The sequence below is a fragment of the Andrographis paniculata genome, unplaced genomic scaffold (genome assembly GCF_009805555.1).
Source record: "Andrographis paniculata isolate CXL003 unplaced genomic scaffold, ASM980555v1 Contig32END, whole genome shotgun sequence".
NCBI classification, from domain to species: Eukaryota; Viridiplantae; Streptophyta; class Magnoliopsida; order Lamiales; family Acanthaceae; genus Andrographis; species Andrographis paniculata.
The window spans coordinates 6,586,849-6,603,493 of NW_026137565.1; the positions used below are offsets into that span (position 1 = coordinate 6,586,849).

At 35.5% G+C, this 16,645-nt stretch overlaps 4 protein-coding genes and 1 pseudogene across 8 annotated transcripts; 2 read left to right on the top strand and 3 right to left on the bottom strand.

The window, feature by feature from the left end:
- Positions 1 to 23: 23 nt before the first annotated feature.
- LOC127247406 (palmitoyl-monogalactosyldiacylglycerol delta-7 desaturase, chloroplastic-like) lies at positions 24 to 630 on the bottom strand (annotated as a pseudogene).
- A 4,830-nt stretch (positions 631 to 5,460) lies between these two features.
- On the top strand, positions 5,461 to 7,788 carry LOC127247520 (gibberellin 2-beta-dioxygenase 8-like). 4 transcript variants are annotated; one of them, XM_051269380.1, is made up of 5 exons: positions 5,461 to 5,852; positions 6,105 to 6,267; positions 6,395 to 6,867; positions 6,958 to 7,282; positions 7,360 to 7,787. In XM_051269380.1, the coding sequence occupies exons 2-5, from the start codon at positions 6,145 to 6,147 to the stop codon at positions 7,624 to 7,626; spliced, it is 1,188 nt and encodes a 395-aa protein (XP_051125337.1). In that variant the 5' UTR covers positions 5,461 to 5,852; positions 6,105 to 6,144; the 3' UTR covers positions 7,627 to 7,787. The 4 variants fall into 4 exon arrangements, with proteins under 4 accessions (XP_051125337.1, XP_051125338.1, XP_051125339.1 ...); XM_051269381.1 differs by lacking the exon at positions 6,105 to 6,267 and having other exon boundaries at positions 6,389 to 6,867; positions 7,360 to 7,788; XM_051269382.1 differs by lacking the exon at positions 6,105 to 6,267 and having other exon boundaries at positions 7,360 to 7,788.
- Positions 7,789 to 8,925: 1,137 nt separating this feature from the next.
- On the bottom strand, positions 8,926 to 11,557 carry LOC127247524 (uncharacterized). The gene is made up of 5 exons (XM_051269387.1): positions 11,417 to 11,557; positions 11,101 to 11,292; positions 10,701 to 10,803; positions 9,433 to 9,670; positions 8,926 to 9,357 (listed from the first exon to the last, which is right to left on the bottom strand). Exons 2-5 carry the CDS (start codon positions 11,284 to 11,286, stop codon positions 9,273 to 9,275), a joined length of 612 nt encoding a protein of 203 aa, XP_051125344.1. The 5' UTR covers positions 11,287 to 11,292; positions 11,417 to 11,557; the 3' UTR covers positions 8,926 to 9,272.
- On the bottom strand, positions 11,423 to 14,415 carry LOC127247521 (cysteine-rich repeat secretory protein 55-like). Of its 2 annotated transcripts, none has more exons than XM_051269384.1 (4): positions 14,345 to 14,415; positions 13,109 to 13,879; positions 11,769 to 13,032; positions 11,423 to 11,561 (listed from the first exon to the last, which is right to left on the bottom strand). In XM_051269384.1, exons 2-3 carry the CDS (start codon positions 13,848 to 13,850, stop codon positions 12,929 to 12,931), a joined length of 846 nt encoding a protein of 281 aa, XP_051125341.1. In that variant the 5' UTR covers positions 13,851 to 13,879; positions 14,345 to 14,415; the 3' UTR covers positions 11,423 to 11,561; positions 11,769 to 12,928. The 2 variants fall into 2 exon arrangements, with proteins under 2 accessions (XP_051125341.1, XP_051125342.1); XM_051269385.1 differs by having other exon boundaries at positions 11,436 to 11,528.
- Positions 14,416 to 14,808: 393 nt separating this feature from the next.
- On the top strand, positions 14,809 to 16,633 carry LOC127247519 (sulfite exporter TauE/SafE family protein 2-like). Its single transcript, XM_051269379.1, has 4 exons — positions 14,809 to 15,483; positions 15,760 to 15,894; positions 15,969 to 16,118; positions 16,202 to 16,633. The coding sequence occupies exons 1-4, from the start codon at positions 14,809 to 14,811 to the stop codon at positions 16,508 to 16,510; spliced, it is 1,269 nt and encodes a 422-aa protein (XP_051125336.1). The 3' UTR covers positions 16,511 to 16,633.
- Positions 16,634 to 16,645: the final 12 nt, after the last annotated feature.

Consider the following 16,645-nt stretch of genomic DNA (forward strand, 5'->3'; position numbering starts at 1 on the left):
CAAAAATCAATAATACTTCCAATCAAATTCATTTTTTATATTTTTTAATTACATTCAAAAATAATTATTAAAATTAGTTTTATACAAAAAAAAAAATAAATAAATAAATTATAAATTTTGATCCACCATTAAAATTTCAAATGCAACAAAAATTGATGTGGCGTCCGATTTGAATCGAACACGGCCGCGTGCTCAGAAACACGCCCATGTTATAAAATACAAAATCCAACATATATAAACACGGCCGTGTTGTTTGAAACACACGCCTGTGTTTATTATCAATGCGATTGAATCTGGTCTGTGTGGATCTTTTTTTGTATCACAGAATTGACGATGATATCTGTATGTGCTCACCCAATCTATAGGATTTCCCTGCAATTTTGTAGTAATTCAAAATTATATATACAAATCTATACATATACATAGACGATTGATTGACCTGAAGGGCTTGAAAGCTGCAGTAGGCGAAAAGGAATTTAAGAAATTTGGAGATTTTTTAAACTTCTGTGAGAGAGGTTTCTTTGGAAGAAGAGTGATTCCGAAGAGGGCGGTGATGAAGTACAAAACGGCAACGACGCCGATGACACTCCAATTTAAGGTGAAAAGAGTGAATAAACAAAGTGTATGCATCGCGACGACGACGGCAATCGTCGCCGCATAGAGGGAATTCCACTTGCGGCTGCGGCGGAAGACATCCTGTCGCTGATTTACCGTGACGTTAGATAGCGGATTCCGGTCTCCGGAGTTTGAACCCTTTCCGTCTGCTTCCGCAATCGACGGCAGCGTGTGGTGAATTGGTGATTGCAATTTTTTTCAAGTAGAGGATTCCCCTCGATTTTGCAGTGGATGCTTGGTGAATTGAAAGCCTGTGATTTTGCGTGATTGATTTTGTTCGGGGATTAGGGTTTTGGATTTAGGAAATACTTTGAGGTCGTTGGCGGTAGCACCGGGAACATAGGCCATTTCTGAATTTTTTGAATGGTGCTCGAATTGTTGTGGCATGGAAGGTGGACACACGGGCGTGTTTCGTGTTTCTGGCACACGGCCGTGTTCGATTCAAATCGGATGCTACATCAGCTTTTGTTACCGTTACGTTAGCATATTTCGTTGAAATCAGAATGGTGGAACAAAAATTGATAATTTATTTTTTGTATGGAACTCATTTTGATAATTATTCTTGAATATGATAAAAAAATGTAAAAAAAGAGTTTGATTGGGAACTATTATTAATTTTTGCTCAAATTTATAATACTCCCTCCGTCATGCAAAGAAAAGTGAGCATAAATTTAAATGACGGAGAGAGAATGATTTTATCATTTCAGCATTGTTGAGACTGTGTCAGAAATATATTTTATTGTCTCACCTAAAAACATAATATATATATATTATATAAATTATAAATATTATCCTTTCAGTATATTTGTATTATTTTATATTTAAAATACAAAATACCAATTTATCAAAATATTATTACACTCTACTTACCACCAATATTCATTATTTTACTATAATATAAATATATATATATGTTAAAGAGATTTAAAATGTGATGCTTCCATCTTTTTTTCTTTTTTTTTTTTTTATATGAAGAATGTAAATAAACCTAAAATATGAGTGTTATAATCTATGATATGATTGATAGTTTATTAAATGAAAATACAAATATGTAAATTGTAGTAGTTGACAATGAAATACTACATTATTATAAAAAAAAAATATGAAAGCTAATATTAGGGGGGAAAATGCCAAATAAACACACTTTGCATTTCTAATTTTTTATATTTTTTTATATAAAAAATAATAATAATTGATAATGAAAAGTCATTCATTTATCAATTTATATATACTTTTTACTCAAATGAACTATTTTCATTTCTTTTTCTACATTTTTTTGTACCTAATACATTTTATGAATTTAAAAAAATGTTAAGTTCTACAAAATTTGAAATAAAAAAAAAAAATTAAATATTTAATAATTCAAAGATATTCTATATATTTCATACATATTGTCCTATTTTATCAATTTTATTCGTTGCATATCAATTATTCAACTATCATCATAAATAGTAAACGTGTTTTCAAGTATTTCTTTAAAATTATTAATCATAGACCATTATTTTTTTACATTTAAATAAAGCATATTCACTAATAATAACAAAATAGACAAATATTCTCCAAGTAAACTGAAAGTATATTTTTTTATTATTTTTGTCAATCTAATTTAAAAATAAATTTTTATTATAATAAAAATAATTATACTAATAACTAATACTAAACATCATTTAATTTTGACATAAATTACAAATATATCATTATATATAATTGATTTATAAATTTAATTTTAATAACAAAAATATCAAAAGCATCTTACACACTACAAAATTCTAATTGTCCCTCTTTGAATTGAGACTGAACGAGTATTATATTATATCTACTATTATTAAAATATTATTATTTTTGTTATTTAAATTTATACTTTTTTTTTTCTCGTTGTAATAAAGAAAAAAAAATTCTCATATAGAAAAACATATCATTATTTTTTTTACTTTAAAAGACAAACATATTTGTAGTTATTTTTCTTAAAGCAAATGAATATAAATTTAGATGACAAATAATTTTTAAAATTCATATTATGAAAGTATAATATAATTAAGAAATTGGATCAAGTGCTAATTTGAATGCTAATTCAACACATGTTGAAGTTAATTTTGATTTTTAATTTAAATTTAACCATTTTAATTAAATAAGTAATTTAGTTAATTAAGAATTCAAATTAAATTCAGCATGCTATTCACTCCAATAAAACAATATATAGGGAACGTATGGACTATATGCCAAGATTAAAAAACATATTAAAATTATTAGTAAAATTATTTGATTTCATCACCCCTATATATATATATATATCATTTTAATCGAAATGATCAAATCACTAAATTATCATGTTTTTTATGTGTTTATGTGTGTTTTTTGTTTTCTTGTTTTTTCAATTTGAGCAATAATTTGATATTATAATATTTTGTAAAAAAAAAAAAAATCAAAACGAATATTGAGTTTAAATTATAAAAATCAATATTTAAACGGAACAAATATCTCCTAGAGAGAGCATCTGTAGATATTTCGGCTCAATAAAGACAATATACACGACCTACCCCATATAAATAAATAAATAAATAAAATAAATACAAATGCCCACATAAAAAAAAAAAAAAAAAAGCTCCTATATTGAAAATTGAATAATAGTTTAAAAATCTACTTCCTCCGTCCTAGCTAATTTGGGCATGTTACCGTAGATACGAGAATTAGAATTTAGGTAAAATATGATTAGTAAGCAATTAAAAAGTGTATTAGTAAAAATAATTATTATATAATAAAAATAATTATAGATTAAAATTAAGATAACTAAATAGTTTAATTAAAATTAAAAAAAATGATAAGTTATATGGAACAGACGAAAATATAAAATAGAAACAAATTATATGGAACGGAAGAAGTATTATTTACGTCAAAATTAAGAATAGATTTATTGTAAGATAATTTTATACGTATATGGATTTATAATGTTTATCTGTTAATAATATAAATGATAGTTATTTAATATTATAATTCAACATATATTATATGATAGTTTAGTATATATTATATTATGTATAAATATAAGTTGATTATGCGTATAATATATATTGATTAAGTCATATTATATATATATATAAATTGATTTTTCCATTGTGAGTCTCTATTTTCAATTTTTTATCAAGTAAAAAAAAAAGATAAAACAATAGTATATACTAAAAATAAAAATAAATTAATTTTAATATAAATCAAATTAGTAAAAATATTGCAAAACAAGTGTAAGTCTCATCTTCAATTTTTTTTTTCCAATAAAAATAAAATATTTTAGTGGCAAGTACAAATAATTTTACAAAATTGAGAAATATATATATTAAGGGTGTGTTTTGAAGGGTATGCAAAGATTTACATTATTCATACAAAATTTTCTCCATAAAAATATTAAACCAAATATTTATTTTTTATTTTTAATATTGTATTAAAAATTAATTTTATATTCAAAACATCGCATCAATACTTATTTATTGATATCATACCACTATTCCAATTTAAATTTTTTACTATTTAAATTATAACTCAAAATCCAAACCTCCAAACAAAACCAAGTAAATTTTTATTCACTAAATTTCACAATGAATGTCTGAAAATAAAGTGTTATATACATAAAAGATTATTATTAACACTTACGATAAAAATAAAACTATAATTTAAAAATTCGTAAAAAAAATAATAATAATAGTAAAAATAAAATAAAAGATGTCGGTATCACCGTACAAATGCCGACATAAGAAAGTAAATCTGAGTTAGTACCACCACAGTGCCACGTGGGACTTGGCGGGTGAGCACGTGATTGGGGGGCTGTGCGCGTGGCCATCAGCATGTATGCTGACGTGGACCTCAGGAGAGTTGGTCACACTCCAACTTACAACTATTGTTGCGACAAAGACTTAAAGCTCTCTTTCTCTTTCTCGCCAAAAAAATAAAATAAAATAATTATTTTTGAATTTAATAATTGTATTACATACCTAACATAATAAATATTTTTTTAATTTATATTATATTACACAAATATAATTACTTTTATATAACATATTATACGACGGGAGGAAGTATTATTATTTCCGACCAAAATAAATAATAATAATAATAAATCACTATTATTATTATTATTATTATTATTAGAGAGGACTCCATAGTAATTCCTTATAGTATATCTTATTACGGACGTCGTGCATGGGCAGTTATATTTCCATTTCCATAGTATGTTATACATCGATCTCTATAGTATTGCACTATTGCTGTTCGAAAATTTTCTATTATTTTTTAATTACTCACCTGAAATATTATATTATATTGAAAATACCACGTGAATAAATATATACATTAAAATAATTTAAAATGTCACAATACGTAACTGGTCACCCTTACCTGCCAAAAAAGAAAAAGACGAAGTGCCATGATAATTGATTCAAAAAGGGATAAAAAATAAAGTTGAAATTGGAATAAATAAATACAATTGCTTCGAGTAATAGTACAAATTATACAGTGGAATAATTTGTAGGGTTTGTGTCCAGAAAATAAATAATTTGTAGGGTTTCTGCATTTTTGGACTTACTCTATATGCATTCTAATAACTTAGATCATACAGTGGAATAATTTGTAGGGTTTGTGTCCGGAATGTATCTTATTTTCATAAATATCATAGTACTAAATACTTTTTTTATTATTTATAAATTTTTTCAAAATTTTATAATTCCAAAAATTTTCTTATCTATATCATTGTCATATCAATCAACAATTATATTATGTATCAAAACAACAATAAATATGAATTTCAAAATAAAGTGGTGATATATCTATATATAAAGTCTCCCCTCTTAGCTTCTCCTCCCTCCACTGATCTCTACTCTCAATCGAAGTAATAATTTCTGGAATAGTTAAAGAAAACTACACAAGTTTAGCCCTAGCTAGTTATATATAAGCCCACTGCACCACTTGCTTTCATTTCTTGTTCTAAAGGAAATTAATTAAAGGTCCCATCCCTTGAAACACCTCATAATCTTTGATTAGCATAGCCTTTTAGGATTGCATCGGATCGGATCGGATCTAGATCGCTGTCGTGGTTGTTTTGTGGTTATAACTCGATCGAATTAGATATGGATTGATTGATAATTATATATATATGTATATGTATGAGAACAATTAATTGGTTCTTCATGGAGCTTAGCACTGGAAGTTCAGAAGGCGCATTTGCAGTGGAGAGGAAGACGACGATGATGCCAGTAAGAAAGCCAGCTTCTTGATCCTTACAAGTTTTTATTAATTGTTTAATTACCTCGTATTAATTTAGTGGCTTGTGTTCTTACTTGGTTTGTTTATGGGTTCAGTTAATGCGATCTCATTCGGACACAAGCTAGATTCTAGAATCTTATTTGTATGTAGTGTTCTTGAGTGAGATATGCAGCTGAATTTGGACTTGACCTAGCTTGCTTGATATATGGATATCTTCTACTGTATTTCATTTCACCTCTCAGAAAAAAGAAGGATGGATCTGATCGATTTTTAATCAAGAAAATGAACGATCTATATATTGCGTTTGTCGGAAAGGCTAGGTCTTGTCTTAATCTAATTACAAATGTGGCAACGCAAACAACATGTTTTTCGTTGAGGATCTCGAACAGGAAAAAACTTCTGAATGTGGGTAAAAGAAGTCTCTACTTTTTCATCACAAATTACTTTCCAGGCTAAATCACATCAATCACACAATTCTGTATACGTACTTTCGTCTCCCCGAGATTTCTGATCTGTAATAAATCAGCTTCAGCCTGTAGGAATAATGGATGAATTATCCCCCGATCCGCCATTCGAGACTCAGTACAAGAAGCTCTTCGACATGGCGGAGGCAAACTTGGAGCAGAAGCATAAGGGCTTTCCGGTGTTGGAGGAATGGTGCGACCTGCCATTAATAGATCTCAACGAGTTAAACCTCGGAGATCCCGACAAGCAGCAGGCTTGCAAGAAACTGATATCCACAGCCTCCCAGGAATGTGGATTCTTCCAGGTCATAAACCATGGGATTTCCAGCGACGTATTGGAGGTCATGAGGAGAGAACAGGTGAAGCTGCTCAAGAAGCCCTTTCTCGAGAAGATAAGGTCCAAAGACCTAAACCTCGGAATCTACCAATGGGGTACGCCGCCGGCGAACTGCCTGGAGCACCTCTCCTGGTCCGAATCTTTCCATATACCTTTATCCAACCTTGAATTGGGATCTGCTGCACCTGCTCGCCACAGCCTCATGTAATTAATTAATTAACTGTTTTGTTTCTTTTTTTCTCATCGGGAATTAAGATACTATGAATCGTCATGTCTTGTCTCATATATATGCAGGTCGGCGATGGCGCAATTTGCGGCGGCGATGTCTGAGCTAGCGCAGGCGGTGGCGGAGATACTGGCGGAGGAAATCGGGCGGCCGACGGCGTTGTTCAAGCAGACATGTGTGGCGGCGAGGTGCTACATTCGTCTGAACCGATACCCACCGTGCCCGGCGGCGTACCCTAAGATGCTGGGCATAATTCCCCACACGGACAGCGCGTTTCTGACGGTGGTGCACCAGGACAGCATCGGCGGCCTGCAGATGGTCAACAATGGCCGCTGGATCGCCGTGAAGCCCAACCCGTCTGCCCTAATTGTGAACATCGGTGACCTGTTCCAGGTAAGAAATGAAATTGGTTGTTATATATATATATGAATAGAATGGATCGATGATGAGTGAATGAATGAATGAATTAGGCTTGGAGCAATGACGTGTACAGAAGCGTGGAGCATAGGGTTGTGGCGAATGTGGAGAAGGAGAGGTATTCGAGTGCGTATTTCTTGTGTCCATGTCAGGACACTGTGATAGAGAGTGGTGTGTATCGAAGCTTCACCTTTGAGGACTATCGAAGACAGGTGCAGGAAGATGTCAAAATCTACGGCTACAAAACTGGCCTTTCCAGGTTCCTAATTGCACGTCCAGGTCCAGGTCCAGGACAATCAATTGATTCCCTCCACGAATAAATAAGTAATTTTCTAATTTGATTATAATTTTTATGCATGAAGTAATTTATTTTATTTTATTGGGTTTGAAAATGTATAATTTATACATGAAGTAATTTATTTTTATTTTAAAACATAAAATATCAAAGTATCTTTAAATGTTTTGAATATATATATATACACACACACACGGTGGATGCCGAACTTGCCTGCACTTGAATTACCGGAATTATCCATGATGTTGGTAATTTGATCGAGCGATGATATTCTCGCAATATATCAAAATATTTATTTTTATTATTGTTAAAAAATTATTATATCGCGACCATATCAAATAATTATCAAAATATAAAATTCGATATCAAAATAAATTCGATAATCGTAATAATTTATCGAAATAGATTTGATAGTGCATCCGGTTTGTAACACTAACATTCCCAAAAATAAAACGATCTTCCCTCCGAAGCTCCGACAAACCAAGGTGAGAGGACTTGAGCTAAAGTAGAAATTCCAGAGCTCACTAGAAAACTCGCCGGAAATTGTTTAGGAAGAAGATGATTAGAAAGGAAGAGAAGTGTTCTCCTCTTCGTGTATTGAATGGAATGGTGAAAGTGGCCTTACATAAACATTCCAACCTTAGAGGTGTTTAATTTCGAGTTTACATCGTCGACATTTAATAACCGGTAACTGCCGATCATAATATCGGTAATGTCCGATCATAAACATCATACTTAATTCCCGGTCATAAATACATTATTTGAATTTTCGAATTTCAAATAATTATTTTTTATACATGCATGTAGTTATAATTTTTGGATTCAGAGCTTACGGGTATATATATATCTAACCACACAATCAATAACTACTCTACAATCCACATGCATTTCAACTAACCGAATAATCGATTTCGAAAAATATAAATTAAATTTTATTGATTAAATATTTAATCAATTTTCCAACAATTTATACATTTATATAGATTATATAGTGAGAAAAAATGTATGAAAATACAAATGTTCTTGGTAACAGAGGAAGATGCAAAATGCAATACTAATATGATCCTGTTGGCTTTCAATTTTCCTCATACAATTTTTTTTAAAAAAATATCTAGTGTCAAATGTATGTTCTTTTGTCTACTGATGATGCCAAAAGGCACTTAATTCATTTGCTGTGATGCACTTCCAAATTATGATCACATTTTTTTTGTTTTTCTTGTTTTTTTTTTTTTTAAAACAATATGGCACATTGTTAGGTATCTAATGTGGTTGATATACACATTAGTTACATTTGGATCAAACAATTTGGTGCATCTGCATTAAATTCTGTTACTCCCTGTTAATGAATAATGGAAAAAAGAGCAATGAGGAGACAAAGACCAAGAAATAGAAGTGGAATAGAAGAGAGAAACAACAGGCAAAAAAAAACTGGTATTCTTTTGGGCTCTTCATTGCAACTGTGCAGGCAATAGAAAAAATGTAGAGTCATTGAAGAAGCTTCACAAGGATTCTCCGGGGGGGGGGGGGGGGGGGGGGGTCGTCTGCCTGCCGCCATTAGTTTACGAAGATTGGATGATGGTGAAGGTTGAACAACAAAAAGTGAGATTGTCTGCAGAATTTGCAGCTATACAGTGAGAGTCAGGGCGGTCGATCCATTATGTGCAGGTTTGATCACTCGAGAATACTATCATCCCCATCGACAACTCTTCCCATCGACAAAGTGAAGTAGATGAGCAGAATAGTGCCCATGCATGACCTGCAGGGGCAAAGCAGGATAAGCACAGACAATTACAGATGATCAGACGAAAGGAAGGTTGTGCAGCAGACTTACAGCGTCGCGAAGAAGAAGAATATCTTTCTGGAATCAAGAATCCAGGCTCGAGGCAATCGGCGAAAGCCAAATCTCTTGCCACTTGTGCAGCCGCTGTTTAAGATGGTAATCTGATGATGGACTTGTGGGACAGCTACCAAGTGATGATGATCAGTTGGCCCCATTGGCACTACACCAACCGGCATTTCAGGGACGACGCTGCTGATTCCGTTGCTGTTGATGCTTCCGGATACAATGCCTGCCATTTGCAAACTAAAATTAAAGAAGGAACAACACCTTAGTATAAACAAGAAAGTGCACCTGCAGTTAGTGGTTGGACATCAAAGAAAGGGTGCCCTCCAGAGATAAAGGTAAAAGTTTTAGTGTATTGTAATGGATTAGTCCCACTTATCATTGGCTCTACCATCTATAGCTAGATAGTTACACAGATTAGCAATCCTATAGGTAATCGGTGGTTATTATATACCATCTAGTGTGGGATCTTCTTCTCGGGGCACTTTTGCTTTTTCTGGGCCGTCAAATTCCGCACATCACGGGTATGATGATCCTATTTACGCGTAATTATTCAGTTATCTTATGGGTTCTCAGTAAGGCTAACAGCTGGAGTAGAGGGATTCCCGAGACTGAAAATAAACAAGACATTTAGGACCTGACAAATCTTGAATTCCATGTGAAACCAGAATTCTTTGCTGATATCATCTGGAACGTAATTGGCGCCAAGATAATATCCTAGCAACTCTAAGGTCATACTATTGTACCAGCTACTCTGCTGAGGGGTCAAATTTTTGTGTTTAGTTAGGTCTTTTAATCTCTTGGATGTAAATGAGGGCTCTACCCAGAGTTTGGCACCTCTACCTTCTAGAACCAAATGTTCAAGCATTGTGTAAATCTATCTACTTACTAGCTGTACTCAGAAATCAGAAGGCGATTCAAATAAATGGATGAAACTCTCAAGACATTCCAGCCCCACATATCAGTATCAAAATCGTCATCAAATTACGTTTAGCATTCTAATTGTATTATTGGGCAACACAGGGAAAATTGATTGAGCCCCTCAAACCATGGATCATTATTAATTTGTGTACCTTCTCCCACTTCTTTATTATTAAACATTTCTTGCCCTATTTTCGTGTTGGATGGGGAAGAGAAGAAAATTACTACATCCCTCGCGGGGTAGAAATATCATCAGACAAGACATTCCAGTAACTCATAGAGAAAAGAAGGAAGAGAATGCACAGAAAAAGGAAACAAACAAAATCATTATGTACCTCTTTGTGAAGAGATAAGTGTAGTGTTGTCTCTGTCGTGGGCAGTGATTTTCTTTTCTACGCTCCTCAATGATGCTTTTCTTGTAAGCTTTCTTTGCAGCTTCTTGTAACAAAGACATTAAACATGTTAATCGGTTTTTTCTTCAGTTCTTAAGCGAACATATAATTAAGAAAGGGAAAAGGAGAAAGACAATCAATTACCATAATTGTGATTAACAAAGAAATGACACTTTCGGAATAATTTAATGCTATGTCATCATCATCGGAATTCTTTCTAAATTGCAATTATTTAGTGATAATTAAGAAGTTAGTGGCCACTTTCCCTGTGCAGAGTTTTGGATGAATATCACCAGTGATTTTTCAGATTGACCGAGATTTAATATATAGAACAGGAACTTACTGTAATCCTCGAATTTGCGTTGATGTCGTTCTCTATGAGATGAGATAGTCCTTCTATTTCCACCACAAAACTATCAGGCTTAGTTATGCCTTCACCGTTATCAGAAACGCAAATTTTCTGGCCTCCATTTTCGCCCAAATTTCTACTGCTGTGGCAATTTGACCTAAGAATTCCAGAATCGTCCATGTTCTCCTGAAAAACACACGACGTGAACAAAGAACGAAATATCAATCAGTACAAGATGAGGACTAGTCAAGTTCGAAAGTCCTATGGAATAGTGACTAAACAAACAGGGAATATAGGGAAAGGCGCTAACCAGGTTTGGATTTTCAGTCGTTTTCTTCACCGCCACGGCCAGGATTTTGAAGTACGTACAGAGAGAATAGATAACGACTGATTTGGAGTGATTTGCTCGCAAGGTTGTGCTCCTAATCAACAAATAGATTTCCACGTTGCGCTATCTAATCGAAAAAGTGACGCATCCAAACAACAAATATACCGCCTTTAGTCAGTTTCATCCGCTCTTATCAACGACTAAAAAGCAGATTGGTTGAGATAAAACTCCCGTGAATCGTAAGAAACAGATAGCTTCTTTTACAAAACACCTTTCTACTTTTCCTTTCCGTTCATTTTAAAGTTGAAAACAGGAGTAGGTATTCACAGCTTACCTCAATACCAAAAGCAGAGCTCCGTTGATTCAACGTAATTCAACTGCAGGCGCTCCTCTCTCCTCCCAATTTTCAGTGCAGATTCATCGGAGACGAAACAGGATTTTCGATATGATGACGGAGAGAAAAAAGTTAGGATTTGGAAGAAGAAACGATCCTTCTCTTCTCTCCTCGTGCGCTATGAAATGCAACAGGCGACTCAAATACATACATAAAAAAACATTATATATATTACCTTCAAAGTGGGTGTTACGTGTCACTACCGGATTGGCGCATATTTAATTTTATCACGCCTCTTTAATTGTTTAATTATTATTATTATTATTATTATTATTGCGTATTTGGATATAATTCGTAATATTTATTTTCATTAATTATCATTACTTCTAAATGAAAAAAAAATGCAAGTCAAATGGTTGACCTTTTATTTATTTTAAAATTTTTGAACCCAATTGTGCAACATGCATTGAAGTCAACTTAATTTGATTTGCTCTTTACTCCAATTAAGAAATCGAATTTGATTTAATTACGTGACTAGTCAATTTATTTAATATTCTTTTATATACTGTAATTCAAATACAAAATTATGAGTCACATTACAATTTTCTTAAAGATTGCGACGCTTGTACGTTTTTGTACTTTTAAATTTTCTACTGTCATTTTTCTCAAATTTGATTTCACAAGATTTTCCTATACGCATTGATCGTAAATTGCATTGCATGCACTGGTTATGCATTATTTACATTTCAGACCCAAGTTTCATAAAAATGCTATTGTGAACTAAAAAGAAATTATGTTGAAATTCCATTCAAGCCCCAACATTAATGCTAATTACGTTTCCACCCCACCACTTACCCAAGAAAACAGGTTGATAGAAAAAGTGATGGTGAGATATTTTAGAGTTGATTTCATTGCTCTCTTAGGAAATTGTTGAGAATATATATATAGAAAATTCAAATGATTTCTATTCCGGGTGAAATATTGAACCAATTTTCAATCCGAATGTTCTAAATAGAGAAGGAAAGAAGATTTAAATTGACAAGACTTGGTCCAACTAAAAAAGCATTAAAATTGGAGTTGTTTTTATGGATAAGGAGGGTTGGAATATCATTTTTTAGGCATGAAGATAGGGGAATTAATTGAGTAACCAGTCAATTAATTTAAAAAAATGTCACTATCACCATCACCATGGTACCACTCAAAATGGTGAACAAGCCACCCCAAGCTGTGTTTGCTGCATTGGCGCTATTGGGCCTTCCCAAACCTGGCCCCAAAAAATCATCAGCCCATTATGTAAATAAAGGGGCCCAACTAATAATTTAAATAGCGTAGAGTCTTACTAATGGAAGAGTTGAAGTAGAATTGATGATCATCGAACTGGATGAAGCAACCCTGGCCGTAGATCTCCCACGATGTCTTGTTCCGGACCTCCGATTGAAAAGTCTTCAAAAAGTGATTCAAACAGTCTCCGCAATCCGACCTCGCCAAGTCCCGGGTGCACTGCGCCAGGCCGTACCCCTTCCAGCTACGGCCGACGTCCGGCGACCTCGCAAACATCGACTTCGCATTCGGCGCGTCGCCGGCAAGTTGGAACACCATGTTCATCCCCGCATCCGCCGCCGCCGGATCGCCCAAACCCGTCGAGTTAACCGGCAGGATCGCGGCGCCTGACCCCTCCCACTGGCCGTAGAATGTGGCGTTGGAATACCGCAGCAAGCACCACCGCTGCCAGACGACGGCGGTCTTACTTCCGCCGCAGAATTTGGCGGCGAGGGCGAAGGAGTGGCGCGTGCACTCGACGCAGTCCGTCGGGGACACGTCGCCTCGGCACTGTATCAGGCCGAATGCTCTGTCGGAGCCTCTCCCCGCCTCCGCTCTGTAATAGCCGCCGGCGCTGACATTGGCTGCCAGGGAGTTAAAGACGGCGTTCAAATTAGCTGCCCACCGGGATCTTGCATTCATCGGCGACGTCCCGCAGACGCAGCCCTGGAAACTGTTGGTGTCTGCAGAACAAGATGCCATCAAGAAGAAGAAGAAGAAGATGATGATGATTAGCAGGGAATTCCAACTGGAGGCCGCCATTGTTGTGATCTCCAGGTTCGATGAAGTCTCTGTATATATATTGCTCATGAGTTTGGATTTGACTGAAAATGAATCAGACATAATTGACGTGCTCAATGTCAAAATTCATGAATATTTTTTTAGGTCAACTGGACGTTTCGTATAGATATGCTCTAAGAGTTAGAGTATGGTGTACAAACCTGTCGGATCACTGTAATGTCTATTCATTTCAATAACTAATTCGACCGGGACTGACAAGAAATTTCCTCGTACTAATTAATAGTTAAGCCAACTGGGCCCAGAAATGAATTGACTTTAGGCTCTGATTAAAATCGACCACAAGTTGCAGATTAATCAATTCTATGCACATTAATTGCTTAAGCTTTCATTAAAAGGCAGGCCATGTCAGCCCAATTGGGGATAATCAATCCATATCTGGGTTATCGTCTTGTACTTGCACTAGTTGACAGACATGTAAGGAAGTAAGAAGACAGGACTGCCCGAGTCAAACTCACACTTCTGGATTTGCAGATGGTACCAAGAAAAGCTTCGTTTTAATGGAGATCTTAATCAGATTAGTGGCATCCCAAATGTTCGCAATATATCTATTGAGGAGAGTGAGCTGGCAGTCAATCAAATCAATTCAGTCGGCATCATCACTTCACTCCCAAGACTGATCTGCACCTGTTTCCTCCATTAAGCAATTACAGGTTAACAGATCTTCAGTTTTCTATCATTTTATCAGAGAGACAGTGGGACGTGGTGGTGCCTGGTGCTCTCCAGCGCAGAAAAAAATCGCACCTTTGAAAGGGACGTACAACCATAATATAAACCCTAAAATTAACTGCATCCCAAATGACAAGAATCGAAAGTAAGGCATATTTGCTGCTTGCCTTTAATTGCTATCGATCAAACCATTTTGTCCAGACTTCTTTTCAGAGTAAGTACTAAGACAAAGAAAACAAAGAGGATAAGGGAAATGGGGAATAAATCGTTAGGGCAACTGTTTATGATCATCTTCTGCTACGTTGCTGTCATCGATTTCAATTATGCACAAGGGTCATCCCCGCCGGTTGCTGATTCGGGGTTTTTGCATATTGGAGTGAGGTTTCTGGTGGCCGGATGTCTGTCGTTCATCGCGGCGGCGATTTCCAGCGCCGGAGGAATCGGCGGCGGCGGGCTGTTCGTGCCGATACTGACAATCGTGGCGGGGTTGGACGTGAAGACGGCGTCGAGTTTTTCGGCTTTCATGGTGACCGGAGGAGCGGTGGCTAATGTCGCCAGCCACATTATCGTTAGAGGATGTGGGTCGAAGATCGATTACGACATCGCGCTGCTGTCGGAGCCGTCGATGCTGTTGGGTGTGAGCTGCGGCGTGATTCTGAACCTCGTCCTGCCGGAGTGGCTAATCACCGGACTCTTCGTCGTCTTCATCGCTTTCTGCACCTTCAAGACCTTCAAATCAGGGATTCTTTATTGGCAGCTGGAATCGCAGGTGATGCAAGAAGATTCCCAAATCGAAAACGAAAAGCCCCTTCTTGAAGAGGATCCTGAAGTGGAGAATCATCCATGGATGATGAAGCTCGGTATGCTGGTGGTCATCTGGGTTTCCTTCTTCTTGCTCTATCTTCTCCGAGGAGATCGCCATGGACGAGTAAGCAAGCTCTGTAAATTATCTTCTCAGTTTTCATCAACATAAAATGACAAATTAATGATGATAGATTATTGATAGTGAGTATCAAGTGGGGAAGAACTTTCCAAGATAAGGCCCGCAGAATCTGCCCTACATTTATTCATTCTGAAAGATAAGATAGACATGAATATGATGAGACAGAAAAGCTTTAAAGAAATAAAAAAAACAGCCCCACAAGAGGCATATCTAAAGGTAGATCGGATCAAGATTTGTCTAACCTTTTAGCATCTGGTGTAGGGTATAATTCAGATTGAGGTTTGTGGGAAGGCATACTGGATGATCTCAATGATGCAAATCCCTCTTGCAGTCATCTTCACTACATGGATTTTGTTTCATGTTGCCACTCCTAAGGATCATACTTCAGCTGAACAGGTGAAAAAAGAATGCACTTTTTGTCTAGAATTGTGATGAAAAATGACTAATTTCCTCTTCTTCCTTGGCAAAAGGACAATGGAGGTCTACCTGGAATTCGTCGCTCCGGCAAGCTTACTTTCCCGGTGATGGCACTGTTAGCTGGAGGTCTCGGCGGAGTTTTTGGAATTGGAGGTGGAATGCTCATAAGTCCACTTCTGCTCCAAATCGGGATCGAACCAGAGGTGACAATTGTGTGTCATTTGATCACACAGTTAATTACTCTGTTTTGAGTTTAATTCTGCTGACAAGTCGAGAATATCGTTAGGTTACAGCCGCGACATGCTCCTTCATGGTGCTGTTCTCCTCGTCCATGTCAGCGATCCAGTACTTATTGTTGGGGATGCAACATATTCGCGGCGCATTAGTATTATCAGCTGTTTGTTTTGTGGCTTCACTAGTAGGATTAACGCTGGTGCAGCGCGCAATTTTAAAATACCGGAGGGCGTCGCTCATTGTGTTCTCTGTCGGGACAGTGATGGCTCTGAGTACTATTCTTATGACTACCTTTGGTGCCATAGAAACATGGAGGGATTACACCAGTGGCCAGAGCATGGGGTTCAACAAACCATGCTAACAACAATGGTGGACTTTCTTGTTATGATCTGAGGCCTTAAATCACAAATGTGAATCTGATAGCCAAGAATTAGACATTGCCTGTTATGTGTTTATAAATAAATGAATGATCCTATCTCATGCTTTGGATCCAAAT

Bases quoted from the DNA above. Each gene is read 5' to 3' on its own strand.
- LOC127247521 (XM_051269384.1), bottom strand. From the start codon at position 13,850: ATGGCGGCCTCCAGTTGGAATTCCCTGCTAATCATCATCATCTTCTTC. The intron at 13,033-13,108 runs GTAAGACTCTAC...TTTTGGGGCCAG, and splicing joins CTACTTCAACTCTTCCATTA to GTTTGGGAAGGCCCAATAGC.
- LOC127247519 (XM_051269379.1), top strand. From the start codon at position 14,809: ATGGGGAATAAATCGTTAGGGCAACTGTTTATGATCATCTTCTGCTAC. The intron at 15,484-15,759 runs GTAAGCAAGCTC...CATCTGGTGTAG, and splicing joins GAGGAGATCGCCATGGACGA to GGTATAATTCAGATTGAGGT. The intron at 16,119-16,201 runs GTGACAATTGTG...GAATATCGTTAG, and splicing joins AAATCGGGATCGAACCAGAG to GTTACAGCCGCGACATGCTC.
- LOC127247524 (XM_051269387.1), bottom strand. From the start codon at position 11,286: ATGGACGATTCTGGAATTCTTAGGTCAAATTGCCACAGCAGTAGAAAT. The intron at 9,671-10,700 runs GTACATAATGAT...TGCAAATGGCAG, and splicing joins ACTTATCTCTTCACAAAGAG to GCATTGTATCCGGAAGCATC. The intron at 9,358-9,432 runs GTAAGTCTGCTG...TTGCCCCTGCAG, and splicing joins TTCTTCTTCTTCGCGACGCT to GTCATGCATGGGCACTATTC.
- LOC127247520 (XM_051269380.1), top strand. From the start codon at position 6,145: ATGAACGATCTATATATTGCGTTTGTCGGAAAGGCTAGGTCTTGTCTT. The intron at 6,268-6,394 runs GTGGGTAAAAGA...AATCAGCTTCAG, and splicing joins ACAGGAAAAAACTTCTGAAT to CCTGTAGGAATAATGGATGA. The intron at 6,868-6,957 runs GTAATTAATTAA...ATATATATGCAG, and splicing joins CCTGCTCGCCACAGCCTCAT to GTCGGCGATGGCGCAATTTG.